Genomic DNA, 15255 nt, shown 5'->3' on the forward strand with positions numbered 1-15255 from the left:
CGCTCTACCACTTGAGCCACAGCGCCACTTCCGGCTTTTTTCTTTTTGCTTATGTGGTGCTGAGGAATCGAACCCAGGGCCTCAGGCATGCAAGGCACGCGCTCTACCACTGAGCCATCTTCCCAGCCCAAGTTTTTCTTTACTATTAAAAATTTGTTTCTCTGTCAAATGTGAATGCCAGCTTTGCTGGATATACCAGTCTGGGTTGGCAGTTATTGGCTCTCAGGGCTCGTATGTTACTTTCCCAGGCTTTTCTTGCATTCAGTGTCTGTGTCAAAAGATCTGCAGTGTTTCTGATTTTTTTTTCCCACTGTAGTATATATCTTTGTTTTTGCTGAGTGCAAGATCGTTTCTTTATTGTTCAGATCTAGTGTTTCCTGTGATGTGCCTGGAAGGGTTCCTCCTGGGATCCTGTTTGATAGGTGTTCTGTATGCTTTTGGTATGTAGATGAGATTTTCTCTTTTAAGACTGGGGACATTTTTGGTGATAATGTTATTGAATAAGTATTGCATCCCTCTGATCTGGCATTCCTCTCCTTTGTCAACCCCAGTTAAAGGAAGGTTAAATTTCTTGGCGCTGTCTGCTTATTCTTGGACTTTGCTGGCATAGTTTAAGTGTTTTTTCCATATCGATGACTTTTTTTCCCAGTTGCTGCATTTTGTCTTCTGTACCTGATACTCTATTTTCCATTTCATTCACTCTATTAACTATGGCTTCCATTGTGGTTTTCATGGAGGAAATTGAACCAGTTATGATATCTCAAAGTCTTAATTTCATCTTAAAGAGGTGTGCACTGCATCTATTTTTGAGTGCATCTCTTGTTTGATAATTCATTTCTTTGTTCTTTAAATTTCGGATCCATTTCTTGCTTTAATTCTTGAGTCATTGCCTGATCCTCTTGGATGTATCATTTGTCTTCCATTTCTTTTTCACTTTCATTGGAATTCTTCCCTGGGTGGCTGCTGGCCTTTGGGGATGTTTGCTGTCTTGACTGTTGATGAATCTTGTAATTTTTCACTGTGATTTTCGCCTGAGGATTCAGGGATTGTTGGAGACAAATCCCGAACTCTGTTTTGGTCAGTAGGTGCTGTCTTTGCTTGGTACTGGGTTGGTTCCTAGGTCAATTGTTGAAGCCTGCTCTCAGCCCTAGGCTGGCTGAGACTGCTGGGTCTTGGTTCTGTTGGGGGAAGGGTCAACCTCCAGCTGTTAGTCTGACCGTAGTAGGGCTCACTCTTGTTAGATTCTGGTGGGCAGACACACTCCATTCTCTGCTGAGGCATACCCAACCCCTCACTGGCAGTGGCATTTTACTGACTGCTGTGGCTCTGGGGTTTCCAGCGGCTGCTTTGGCAGCTTGGTGCGGAGTTGCACTGCCAGTGAGGGGTTGGGGGAAGGATCTTTGTGATTTTCTGACTTCGTGTAGGTTCTGGAATTGTTTCCTTTTTTCACTTACTGTATTTCTCTGGGTGTTTGCCTTTTTGCTGTTGTCCATCTTTTAGAACTCGAACTCTATTTGGTTGGAGTGAGTTGTGGTATTTCCTTACTGTGCCATCGCCATCTTGGGTCCCCCCTTTTTAATCTTACAGATTTTTACTTCAGTGATCAAAAGGACATAGTAAATGATTAACATCAGGCATGCACCTGTGCTTGAAACCACTGTGAAGTTGTGTAGTTCTATCTGGTTTTAAGTTTTTATAATTTCTTTTTAAATTTTGTAAAATTTTTATTGTAAAGGTGATATACAGAGGAGTTAGTTACATAAGTCAGGTATTGAGTACTTTCTTCTTGAACAGTGTAACCCCCTCCCTCATTTTCTCCCAGTTTTTTCCCTTCTTACCTCCCTGCCCCCTACGTTATATAGTTCATTTTCAATCTAGTGTCTGGTGAGTATCACTGCTGAATTAGTTCAACCTTTATCTCACTATTTCATTGCTTTCCCTTCCTCTACTTAAATCAGATAAACTTACATACAAGACAAAAGGTACTGAAATCAAAACAGTGACAAAAGGGAAAAAAAAATCAGAAAAAATTTCAAAAAGTAAATAAGAAAACCTCTTGTTTCCACTTGTTACAGTTCATTTATAATTTCTTTAGGCTCATCTTTTGAGTGTTTTTTTTTTTGTCTTTTGTTTTTTGGTACTGGGGATCGAACCCAGGACATTGTACTTACTAGGCAAGTGCTTTGCCACTGAGCTACATCCCAGTCCTTGAGTGGTTTTTATTTAGCTTTATATGTGAGATAAGATAATCCCTTCCTGTTGCAGTCTAGTAAAGAAAATTAAGTTTATTCTTTTATGACTCTAAAGGTCTCTTAGATTAGCTAGCAGTTCTTCTTTGACACACACACACACACACACACACACTTAGATTAGCTAGCGGTTCTTCTTTGACACACACACAGACACACACACACACAGACACACACACACACACACACACACACTGGTCCTGGAACTCAGGTGCTGTCCCTGAGCTTCTTTTGCTCAAGGTACTCTACTATTTGAGCCACAGCTTCATGTCTGGCTTTTTTGGGGGGGTGGAGGGGTGATTAATTGGAGATAAGAGTATTACAGACTTTCCTGCCTTGGCTGGCTTCAAACTGTGATCCTCGGATCACTGCCTCCTGAATAGCTAGGATTCTAGGCATGAGCCTCTGGTGCCCAGTAACAACATATTTTAATAGAGACATTTGAGCAAATAATAAGTGAGGGAGTTAACCTAGAAATCTGAAGTATACTATATGAACATTCCATAGATTTTTTTTTTCTGGTTCTGAGGGTCAAATAATAGATAAATTGGCCCACAGCTAAATGCCAAGCTGTTCTCCCACGACACTCTTTCCTGACAAAAGATCTCCCTCAAAATCTGAAATGAATTCACACAAACAAGGGAATCTCACTAACAGATTATAGAAAGTACTACATTCCATTATTGAAGTTATTGGAAGCAGTTAAGGAGACATTAGGAAAGGTACATCCCCATATATAGTGATATACGTCTAATAATTTTCCATTTATCCTTGTTATCCAGAGGTTTAGGTAGGAGGGACCCTATCTGAGTAATAGCTAAAGCAAAAAAAGGGTTGAGGCATGGCTCAAACATTAGAGCACTTTTTCAGGAAGCAGGAAGCTGAGAATTCAAACCTAGTGTCTGTCTGTCTGTTTGTCTGCCTGCCTGTCTGCCTGCCTGCCTGCCTGCCTCTCTCTCTCTCTGTCTCTGTCTCAGTCTCTGTCTCTGTCTTTCTCTGTCTCTGTCTCTCTCTCTCTCACACACACACACACAAACACACTCCAAACAAACAGAATGTATCCTGTAAATCTGGAATTTGTAATTTTTCTTTTATACCCCTATACTTCTTCTATATAGCCCAGTATAAATTACAGTGAAATTTGACATAAACCCAACTCAACATAGTACAGATATTTTATCTTTTTTTTTTTTTTTTTTGTGCTGGTACAGTTGACTGAAATCAGGGCTTGGGTCTATCCCTGAGCTTTTTGTGCTCCAGAGTAGTGCTCTACGACTTGAGCAACAACTCTATTCTGGCTTTTTGATAGTTAACTAGAGATATGAATTTTCTCATGTACTTTCCTACCAAGGCTGGTTTTGAACATTGATCCTCAGATCTCAGCCTCTTGAGTAGCTAGGATTACAGATGTCAACCATCAGTGCCTGGCAGTCTTTTCATATATTGATGAAACAGTTTGTTCTTACTTTTTTTTTGTCAGTTGTGGATCTTGAACTCTGGGCCTGGGTGCTGTCCTTGAGTTCTTCATCTCAAGGCAAGCACTCTTTCACTTGAGCCACAGTGCCCCTTCTGGCTTTATCTGTTTATGTGGTGCTAAGGAATTGAACCCAGGGCCTCATGCATGCAAGGCCAGCACTGTATCACTGAGCCACCTTCCTAGCCCCTGCTCTTTTAAAATCTTTTTATTAGCATATCATAGTTGTATAAAGGAAATTTCATTGTACTTTGCTATCTTTTTGTAAGTGAGGTTGGCCTGAAAAATTCTTTTCTCTAATGATCCTTGTTAGGTACATTGTTAGGTTTTAAGTATTGAGGTTTGCTGGCTTCATTAAAAGTGATGGAAGGTATGCCCCATTTTTTCATTCTCTTGAAAATAATTGGTGAGAGATTTATTTTTGTATATGATTGATAGAATATTCTGGTATCCAGTGTATCCAGTGTGGCTTGATACTATCTTTACAGAAAGGTTTTAAAATACACATTTCTAAATACAAATTTGTAATCCACATAGCTATTGTAGTATTTAGATTTTTTTAAAATTTTGACAGCAGCACCCATGATCACATGGCCCTTACACTTGCTCATCTTGCTTGTTCACATTTGGCATTCACCACTTGAGCCTCTACTTGACTTTTTGCTGTTTTTTTTTTTTTTTTTGTTATTGTTGTTTTTGTCCATAGTGGGGCCTTAATTCTGGGCCTGGTGCTGTCCCTCAGCTCTTCAGCTCAAGGCTCTACCACTTGAACCACTTCTGGCCTTTTCTGCTTATGTGGTGCTGAGGAATCGAACCCAGGGCCTCATGCATGCAAGGCAAGCACTCTACCACTGAGCCACCTTCCCAGTCCCTTGGTAGTTTTTATAAAGAATCAATTACAGGATTTGTTCATCGTCTTTTATATTTTCTATTTCACTAACCTCAGTTTATGAGCTCTTTTTTTTTTTTTTTTTGGTCGGTCGTGGGGCTTGAACTCTGGGCCTGGGCACTGTCCTTCAGCTCTTCAGCTCAAGGCCAGTGCTCTAACCACTTGAGCTACAGCGCCACGTCTGGTTTTCTGGTGGTTTATTGGAGATAGGAGTCTCACAGTCTTTCCTGCCCGGGCTGGCTTTGAACTGTGATCCTCAGATCTCAGCCTCCTGAGTAGCTAGGATTACAGGCGTGAGCCACCAGCGCCCGGCAACAGTGTCATTCTTTCTTTGCTTTTCTCCATTTTCCCCTCCTTATCCCTTCATAGTTCATTTTCTACATAGTGTATACTGACTATCATGATTACATTTGTTCACCTTTCCTTCCTTTTTATGCCCCTCCTTTGCCCCCTCCTAAAAAAGACAACAACAAAAGCTAAAGCAAAAAAACAAAAACAAACTAACCCCTCCAACAATAACAGTACAAAACCTGTATTTCCATTTTTCTGGAATTAGGTTTTTTTTTTTATCGGTCATGGGGCTTGAACTCTGGGCCTGGGCGCTGTCCCTCTGCTCTTCAGCTTAAGTCAAGTGCTCTACCACTTGAGCTACAGCACCACTTCCAGTTTTCTGGTGGTTTATTGGAGATAGGAGTCTCACGGTCTTTCCTTTCCAGGCTGGCTTTGAACCGCGATCCTCAAATCTCAGCCTCCTGAGTAGTTAGGATTACAGGCAGGAGCCACCAGCGCCGGGCTTGGAATTAGTTTTGATAGTGTGTTCAGAAGAGTTTCTGCTTTGGGTTCCTCCCCTAAGGGTATCCTCCTTTAATCTGAGGTTTGTATGTGAATGCCTACAGTGTTGTACAGATTATCTTCTCCAGTTATAGTATAGATCTAGCTACCACATATGAAAGAAAATATGTGCCATTTGTCTCTGAGTGTAGCATGATTTTTTCTAGGTCTATCCATTTTCCTGCACATGACATAATCTTGTTCATTCTAATGGATGAGTAAAATTCCATTGGCATCTTGGGCTGTTTCCATAACTTGGCTTTTGTGATAGTGCAGCAGTGAACATGAATATGCAAGTGTCTTTACTGTATCCTGACTTGTAATGATCTGGGTAGAGGCCAAGAGTGGTATGGCTGGGTCATAGGGAGTTCTCTGTTTAGTCTTTTGAAGAATCTCCAAACTGCCTTTCAGAATTGTACTAGTTTACATTCCCACTAGCAGTGCAATAGGGTTCCCCTACATCTCTGCCGGGTTTGTTGTTGTTTGAATTCTTGATATTGGCCAGTCTAACAAAGGTGAGATGGAATCAAAGTTATTTTGATTTGAATTTCCTTTATGGCCAGTGTTGTTGAGCATTTCTTGCTTCTTCTTTTGAGAACTCTTGAGTTCCATTGCCCATTTATTGCTTGGTTTATTATGTCTTTTTTTGGGGGGGCGTGTTAATTTTTTGAGTTCTTCGTGTAGTTTGGATATTAGGTCTTCGTCAGATTGCTGGTAAAGATTTTCTCCTAGTCTGTTGACTGTCTTTCTGGTTAAGTAACTGTGACCTTTGCTGTGCAGAAACTTTTTATTTTGATTTAATCTCATTTATCTCATTTGTCAAGTCTCTAGTGTTATTTTCTGGGTCCCTGGGACTCTTCAAAAAGTTCCTACCTATACCTATAAGTTCTAATGTTTCTTGTACGCCATCTTGCACTAGTTTCAAAGTTTTGGTTCTGACATCGACATCTTTGTTCCACTTTAAGTTGGTATTGGTGCATGGTGACAACAGAGATCAAATTTTGTAGATGTCTAGTTTTCCCAACACCAATTATTGAAGAAGCTTTTTTTCATTGTACTTTTTTGACTTCTTTATTTGTATTTTGATCACTTTGATATGTTTTTGGTCATTAAACAAGATTCTCTAATATGAAATTTCATTTAACAGAGCTACCATAGAAGAAGCATACTCCAGATCAATGACAAAACTAGCAAAATCTGCAAGCAATTATTCACAGCTTGGGTGAGTTACTTTCTAATTTACGTTCATTCAGGCAAGGTTTTTAGGAATATTAAGTTTGTATTAAGGGTATAATAGTTTATAAGTATGGTGATATTAAGATATACCAATAATCACTTAACCACATATGCTCAGAAATGTGTCAGATGAGATTTTGTCATTCTGCAAACAGCCTAGAGTGTATTTGCAAAAACTAAGACATTGGGCTGGGAATGTGACTTAGTGGTAGAGTGCTTGACTAGCATGCATGAAGCCCTGAGTTTGATTCCTTAGTACCACATACACAGAAAAAGCCCGAAGTGGCGCTGTGGCTCAAGTGGTAGAGTGTGAGCTTTGACTCAAAGAAGCTCAGAGACAGTGCCCAGGCCCTGAGTTCAAGCCTCAGGTCTGGCAAACTAAGGCATCTACAATATCACTATATGGTAGTGATATTGGGACCAAGGCTGGGTGCCGGTGGCTCATGCCTATAATCTTAGCTACTCAGGAGGCTGAGATCTGAGGATCACAGTTCAAAGCCAGCCCGGGCAGGAGAGACCGTGAGACTCCTATCTCCAATAAACCACCAGAAAACCGGACGTGGCGCTGTAGCTCAAGTGGTAGAGCGCTCGCCTTGAGCTGAAGAGCTGAGGGACAGTGCCCAGGCCCAGAGTTCAAGCCCCACGACCGACAAAAAAAAAAAAAAAAGAACTGATCAGGAAATGTATCAAAAAGATTTGAATAGCGTCATTGGACTCTTATTGTATACAATGATTGTTTCCAGTTCACTTTTCTACTGGCTAGGAAATATAGTGATTTGCAGAAAGTACACATAAAAATAGATAAGTAATTTCACTCTCTGACCTCTTAGTAGTCATTGCTGCAGTTTCTTTTGTTTTGTATTAGTTTTATTGTGAAGATACTTTAAAGCAAGAACTTGAACAAAGCATAAATTAAGATGATTCTCTATTAACCAGGCTAATTTAAACTAAGCAAGGACATCCTAAGTCCTATCCAAAATAGGATAATTGTACCAATTCTTGGTTGTACTTGAGACTGCTGAAGGTATAAATCCTTAATTTTGAGGAAAAGAATTGGTAGGAAAGAATGTCACATCCCTCACTGTTAATGAATTATTGAAGTACATAGGTAGAGAAAATCATAATGCCCAAACATTTCAGCAGTTATTGCTGTTAAATAATTCTTAAATACAGATATAAAATATCACATGCAAAAATTTTGCTTCTTGAATGTTAAATTCAGAGAAACTGTTACTATTATTAATGGAACCTAGGACTTCCTAAATGGTGGACAAAGCACTCAACACTGAGCTGTATACCTAGCCTCATAGGAACTTTACTTTCGGAGAAGCATCTTAAATAGAAACTTCATAGTTTTAAATTAAAATTTTGATGATTGATTTAATTTTTAACAATAGTGATAAACTTTCTAATTCAGCTTTTATTAACTAAGTCAATATAGAAAGCAATGTAATTGAGAAGGACCTGTGATATTTGACATAAAATTAATCCACATTTGTGTACTTGTGACAGGAATACATTCAGTAATTAACCAAGGATTAAAAAATAAAAAATCAAGATCAGTTTGTTAGTATTTCCATTAAAAAATTTTTTTTTGCCAGTCCTGGGGCTTGAACTCAGGGCATGGGCACTGTCCCTGAGCTTCTTTTGCTCAAGGCTAACACTCTACCTACCACCTGAGCCACAGCGCCATTTCTGGCTTTTTCTGTTTATGTGGTATTGGGGAATCAAACCCAGGGCTTTGTGCATGCTAGGCAAGCACTCTACCACTAAGCTACCTTCTCAGCCAGTCTTTCTGTTATTTTAATTTGGTCTTCATTATTATTTCTAGTAGTTCCATCTTAGAACTTTAAATTTTTTCTTTTTCTTTCTCTCTCTCTCTCTTTTTTTTTGGTTAGTTGTGGGGCTTGAACTCTGGGCCTGGGCGCTGTCCCTGAGCTCTTCAGCTCAAGGCTAGCACTCTACCACTTGAGCCACAGTGCCACTTCCAGTTTTCTGGTGGTTTATTAGAGATTAGAGTTTCACGGACTTGCTTGCCTGGGCTGGCTTTGAACTGCGATCCTCAGATCTCAGCCTCCTGAGTAGCTAGGATTACAGACATGAACCACCAGTGCCCAGCTGCTGCTGCTGCTGCTGCTGCTGCTTCTTTCTTCTTCCTTCTTCTTCCTCCTCCTCCTCCTCCTCCTCCTTCTCCCTCCTCTTCCTCCCTCCTCCTCTTCCTTCTCCTCCTCCTCCTCCTCCTCCTCTTCCTCCTCCTCCTTTCTTCTTCTTCCTTCTTCTTCTTCTTCTGTTGTGGGGCTTGAACTCAGGGCCTAGGTATTGTCCTTGAGCTCTTTTGCTCATGGTGCTCTACCACTTTGAGCCACAGCATCACTTCCAAACCTTTCTTTTTCTTTTAGTGAATTATTTCTATGTTGTTCCTTTTCCTTAGAACATTTGCTCCAGTGTGGGATGTATTCAAAACATCTACAGAGAAATTAGCAAATTGTCACTTGGATCTTGTTAGAAAATTACAGGAATTAATAAAAGAAGTTCAGAAGTATGGAGAAGAACAAGTAAAATCTCATAAAAAGGTATTTTTTTTTCTCATGAAAGTATTGCTTAGTTAGATATTAAGTCCTTTCTGGTTTATTCATTTTGTTAAATCATCATGCCAAACAGACAAAAGAAGAAGTTGCAGGAACTCTAGAAGCTGTTCAAACCATTCAGAGCATAACTCAGGCCCTTCAGAAATCCAAGGAAATTTACAATGCCAAGTGTGTAGAACAAGAGCGTCTGAAAAAGGAAGGAGCTACACAAAGAGAAATAGAAAAGGTAATTGTAATAGAAATAGTACATGCAGTCGTGGAATTCCGTGGAATACCTTCTGACTAGTCAACATACAGTTTAACAAAATGAATATCAAGAAGCTAAAACTAATTGGAGTGGGGGGTTACTGGGAGAGTGTGGGTGAATGAAAAAGGGAATGGGGAAAAATTCAGTCAGAATACTCAATGTACATGCATGATAAAGGAAGTAGGAAATATGAAATGAGTCTGGGAAAAGGAGTCAATGGGATGATTGAGAATGGTGGAAGGGATGACTGCTCAAAAAGCACTGAATACATAAAGGGATATGATAACTAGAAACCTCTTGTTACAATCATTTGAAGTATAAGAAAACAGTTTTTTAAAAAAAGAACTACCTTGTAATTGATGGCATAAAGTTAAAATTTGGAGAATATATTGAGAAGATAACAAACACATTTCAAGAAATAGATGCCTTGATCTGGATTTTAGGGCATTATATGTATTTTCAAAGTTAAATATGAACACTTCTGCTTTAGAAACTAAATATGCTTTGTGAAAAGGGTATACTAAAGGTTGATACTTGTACTAACTTTCTACTTTGTTTTGAAACTATCCATGGCTTTGGGAGCTGATCAACCAGCTTTTAAGGTTTGGATTTTAGAATTTAAGAAGTCTTGAAGTTTATATTTGTAATTTTTTTATTTGCCTTAATTTAAAAATGATTTATGAAACATAACTCATAAATACATAAGTACATGCTTATACATTTAGGCCCTTTGTTCAAATGTTACTTAAGAAATTGACTGCTCATGTTATTATAATTCTTAGATAATCCAAATCTGATATACTTAGGGAATGATATTGTAATAGGCTTGAGCTATTATACAACATAATAAAATATAAAATATATAATGTATAACAAATTGGAAATTTCTTAAAGGAAAAAATAAAAAGCAACAAATAATTTAAAAAATGTTCCAGGGCTGGGAAAGTGGCTCAGTGGCAGAGTGCTTGCCTTGCATACATGAGGCCCTGGGTTCGATTCTTTAGTACCACATAAGCAGAAAAAGTCAGAAGTGGTGCTGTGGCTCAAGTGGTAGAGTGCTAGCCTTGAGCTGAAGAGCTGAGGGACAGCGCCCAGACCCAGAGTTCAGGCCCCATGACTCCCTCCCCCCCCTCAAAAAAAAAAGTTCCAGAATTCGTGGTGTAGCTCAGTAGAACACTTGCCTAATGTGCAAAGTCCCACTTTTGATTTCCAGCACCATAAAAAGAGCAAAAACAAAAAACCTCAAATTTTTCATCTTCCCTTTTAGTGATGACTTTACATGGTCAATCTACTAGGGTTTGTAGTTTCTATAGATCTACTTGAAGAATTCATAGTATTAGCATACTATTTATAAAGTGTAGACAGTAATTCAGTATTACTCTTTAGCTATTTCTTACGAGAGCAGTTTCTTTTAAAAACATATGAGTAAATTTTAAATTTGCTCCTACGTCCTTTTTTATAATACCTTTAGTCATTTGTAAAACACTTCAAGAATCAAATTCTTTTTCAAATTTCATTCTTCCTTTTCACTGGTGGCCCACAACCTCTATCCTAAAGCTACTTGGGAGACTGATAGGTGAGGATTATAGTTCTGAGCCAGCCTGGGCAGAAAAGTCCATGAGACTTTTATCTGCAGTTAAGCATTAAAAAGTTAGAAATGGAGGTGTTGCTTACGTGGTAGAGTGCAAAAAAGCTAAGGGCCCCAACTTGAAGCTCCAGGACTGGCACATTAAAATAAAAAGCAAATATAATGAAAGTGTTTGCTACTATATAGTTCTAAAATTCCTTCTATATCCCTGTGATAGTTATTATAAATATTGAATCCTCCTTTGTTCTAAACCACAATCCTGTGTTGCAGCTATTTGTTTAAAAGGACATCTGTATTTTATGAATGATACTATTGAACTATTGATTTGTGTTAAAAAGAATTAGAACTTTTAAAAAGTACCTTTGTTCTTCCTTAATGTTTCCAAATAGGGGAAATGAAAAATTTAGTTTTGTTAATATCAGAGAGTATATTCCAAAAGAGACTAACTGGCTTATAATTTTGGATTAGATTCAGTTTTTAACCTTTGAGCTAAAGATGACAATTTTATGGTTAGTAGTAGTAATTAGCATGTTAAATTGAATAGCTACCTCAGTAGTGTTATGGTATAATTTTATATGGGAAAAATGAAAAATTACTGGTGTACAGGTTTTTTGTTGACTTATATTAGCTATTGGTGTACAAATTTTAAATGACTATTTTTGTCTTTTGACTTAGTGAAGACCTGGTTAACAAATTTTTCAGAATTCTAGAGACGAGTATAGAAGGAAGAAATGATATGTCAGGAGATTCTTTCCATCTTTCTCTTTTTTAAAATTATATTTTTATTACCTTTAGTTGTACAAAGGGTTATCATTCAACAAATCTGTTTTTAAGTACAATTCATCTTCACCAATATCACCCTTTCATCATTCTCCCCTCTCCCAATTCCATGCCTCTTCTGTCTCTTAAATTCCTTTATTATGTGATGGCTGTTACGAATAATTATTTTGTTTATATTCTAGAAATACAGCTCTATAAGGAGTAATTTTCTTCCAGGTGATCATCCTTTATTTTTAATTAATTAATTAATTAATTAATTTTTTGGGTCTGGTCGTGGGGCCTTGAACTCTGGGCCTGGGCGCTGTCCCTCAGCTCTTCAGCTCAAGGCTAATGCTCTACCACTTGAGCCACAGCGCCACTTCTGGCTTTTTTCTTTTTGCTTATGTGGTGCTGAGGAGTTGAACCCAGGGCCTCAGGCATGCAAAGCATGCAAAAGCAAGAGCTCTACCACTGAGCTACCTTCCCAGCTTCATCCTTTATTTTTAATGACATCATAAATTCTTTGTCAGTAAAAAAAAAAAAAAAAATTACTGAATTGTCCATAAACAGCTTTTGTGTTTACTTGGAAAATAATCAAGAAAAATTTAAACAATATTATTTGAACTTTTGAAGTTCATAAATTATTATAATAAAAATTGATTATTTTAGCTGTAATTTTATTAGAATATTTATACTTTCCTAAATAGTTTCCTCAAATATTTTTCTGATTGACAATTAGATTATGATGTAATAATTTATATGTAATAGCAAGTCAGAATTTTAGTTCCAAGCTTGTCATTTTGCTAGATACTGTGAATGTTATTAAAGGCTAAATACATGATATTCCCTTCTGTCTGTAAGAAGCTTTTCTTTTCTTGGAGAGCTGAGGTACATGATTAAATAGTGAGTTATAAGAAGTTAGAAAATCGCTTGGATGGTAAGTTGAGAAGTGCAAGTATCTTAACGTGTATAGTACCTGTGAAAAGAAAGATGGCTAGAGATGTAGCTCAGTGGTGGTAGAGTATTGGCTTAGTGTGTTCAAGGCTTTATGTTTGATTCCCCAGCACTGAAAAAAAGGGAAAAGAAATAAAGGCTACAAGAAAGCTCAATAAATTACTTTTAAAATTATGGACATAGTCATAGTTTTTAAAAATCTTTCAGATCTTTAGGAGTGATTGAAAGCCATGTCTTAATAGGTAACATAAATTACTAAATCATAATTTAATAAGCAATAGAGAAAAAGAGTAGAATTTAGAAAAAGAAACAAGTAAAGATGGGTTTGCCAATGAGATCACATAATTTTGTTAGACTGTTATTAAAAATCACCCTATAGATTGTAGGATGACTTTAAGTTATAGAAAGGATTTATTTAGTATAGGATGAAGTAGGGAAAAATGGAGAAGAAAGAAAATAATTTCTGTTTTGGTTATGTTACTTACTTACTTACTATTAAGGAGTTGTTACAGTTCCTTAAGTCAGATGGTAAGTACAGTGCTTCTTGGACAATATCACTCCTTCCTTTGCTTTTCCTCTATTTTTTCTTCCTGTCCCTGCCCAGAAGTTTCATAGTTCATTTTGTATATAGTATATATGCATTTGTTTACCTTTCTTCCCTCCATTCCTGTGCCCATTTTACCACCCCCACCACCAAAAAAAATGAGACAACAGCAACAACAAAACAATACCACCACCAACAAAAAACTTTGTTTCCATTTCCTGGAATTCTTTAGATAAATTCTTTTGCTGTTCAGAGGGTTGTAGTCTTTAAAAGTCCTTGAAGAAAAGATCCCTTGTATAACTTACTTTGATATTCTTCACTTTCTCATATTTAGTATATTGCTGTTTTTTACTAAGTAATAAAACTAGAACTGTGATATTATACTAGAAGTTTGTTTTTAGGGATAGAAATTTTGAAAAAATAGGAAAAATTTAAAAATTCATTGCTTTAGTTGAACATAATAGGAAATAAGAACAATGAAGGAAAACTAAGTATTAACTTTTTTTTGGGGGGGGGGTCTGGACGTGGGGCCTGAACTCTGGGCCTGGGCTCTGTCCCTCAGCTCTTCAGCTCAAGGTTAGCGTTCTACCACTTGAGCCACAGCACCACTTCTGGCTTTTTTCTTATGTGGTGCTGAGGAATGGAACCCAGGGCCTCAGGCATGCAAGGCAAGCGCTCTACCACTGAGCCACCTTCCCAGCCCCCCTATAATAACTCTGGAAAGAATTAATCTTGTTTAATTATATTCAAGTTGAGGAAAGGACTGGGGACAGGGCTTATGTTTGTACCTACCTTGCAAACATGAAGCCCTGAGTTCAAAACATACTACCAAAAAAAAAAAAAAGTTGAGGGAAGATTCTATCTCAGCTAAGATGTTGAAATAGTTAATCTAACAAGATTTTGGCAGTGAACTTCTGTGAACTTGTCAATTTCATGAAAAACTTTATATTAACTTATATTTTATAACGATGGTCAATACAAATTAACTGATTTTCAAATGATTCTGTGATTTTTCAGAATAGCTAAAAACACCTACTTTATGTAAATATTCTGCAGTATGTTTAGTTTAAACAAAAGTTGCTTGGCCTTGGGATTGGGCCAAGGGCCAGTGCTGCACAAGTCTAGTGGGAAGGCTGGGAATTCCACCTTGAAGAACGGAGACTGGTGGTTGAGAAATGCTTTTATTTTTTTCCTTCCCGTTTGTCTTTCTTTTCATAACTTTATCCCTATTCCCTTTTCTTACTTTTTTGGCACCCTCTTCTTTCTATTATAATAAACTTCTAAAACCCACTTTCTTCTTTTCTGATCACACTAGAAGGGCCAGAAAAGTTAACTGGAATAACAAAAGTGTGTTGGGAGTTTTAACTAATTGGGCTTGGTTTTATTATAATATTCTACCCTATTTTTAGTTTTTAGGAATATGGTAGACAGAATTTTTTTTTGGGTCTGGTCATGGGGCCTGAACTCTGGGTCTGGGCACTGTCCCTCAGCTCTTCAGCTCAAGGCTAGTGCTCTGCCACTTGAGCCACAGCACCACTTCCGGCTTTTTTTTTCTTTTTGCTTATGTGGTGCTGAGGAATTGAACCCAGGGCCTCATGCAAGGCATGCGCTCTACCACTGAGCCACCTTTCCAGCCCCGAGACAGAATATTCTTTGACATCAGCTTTGTTTCTTGACAACATTACTGCCTTTGGAATGTGTATTTTCATAAATAATAGGCTATTTTTCGTTGTACCATCTCTTAAGTTTGTTAAGATTCTTTTTTCTTTTTGGTCGGTCGTGGGGCTTGAACTCTGGGCCTGGGCGCTGTCCCTCAGCTCTTCAGCTCAAGGCGAGCGCTCTATCACTTGAGCTACAGCGCCACTTCCGGTTTTCTGGTGGTTTATTGGAGATAGG

General features: G+C 38.0%; 1 protein-coding gene across 1 annotated transcript in view; it reads left to right on the forward strand.

The window, feature by feature from the left end:
* Fcho2 (FCH domain only 2) overlaps nt 1–15255 on the forward strand; it is a 133538-nt gene that overhangs the window by 23051 nt on the left and 95232 nt on the right. Inside the window, exons 3-5 of the mRNA XM_013025285.1 lie at nt 6591–6665; nt 9111–9252; nt 9341–9493. Of these exons, the coding sequence (XP_012880739.1) occupies nt 6591–6665; nt 9111–9252; nt 9341–9493 (370 nt within the window). The remainder of the gene's footprint in view (nt 1–6590; nt 6666–9110; nt 9253–9340; nt 9494–15255) is intronic.

This window comes from Dipodomys ordii, unplaced genomic scaffold, assembly GCF_000151885.1.
Source record: "Dipodomys ordii isolate 6190 unplaced genomic scaffold, Dord_2.0 Scaffold83, whole genome shotgun sequence".
Classification (NCBI taxonomy): domain Eukaryota; kingdom Metazoa; phylum Chordata; class Mammalia; order Rodentia; family Heteromyidae; genus Dipodomys; species Dipodomys ordii.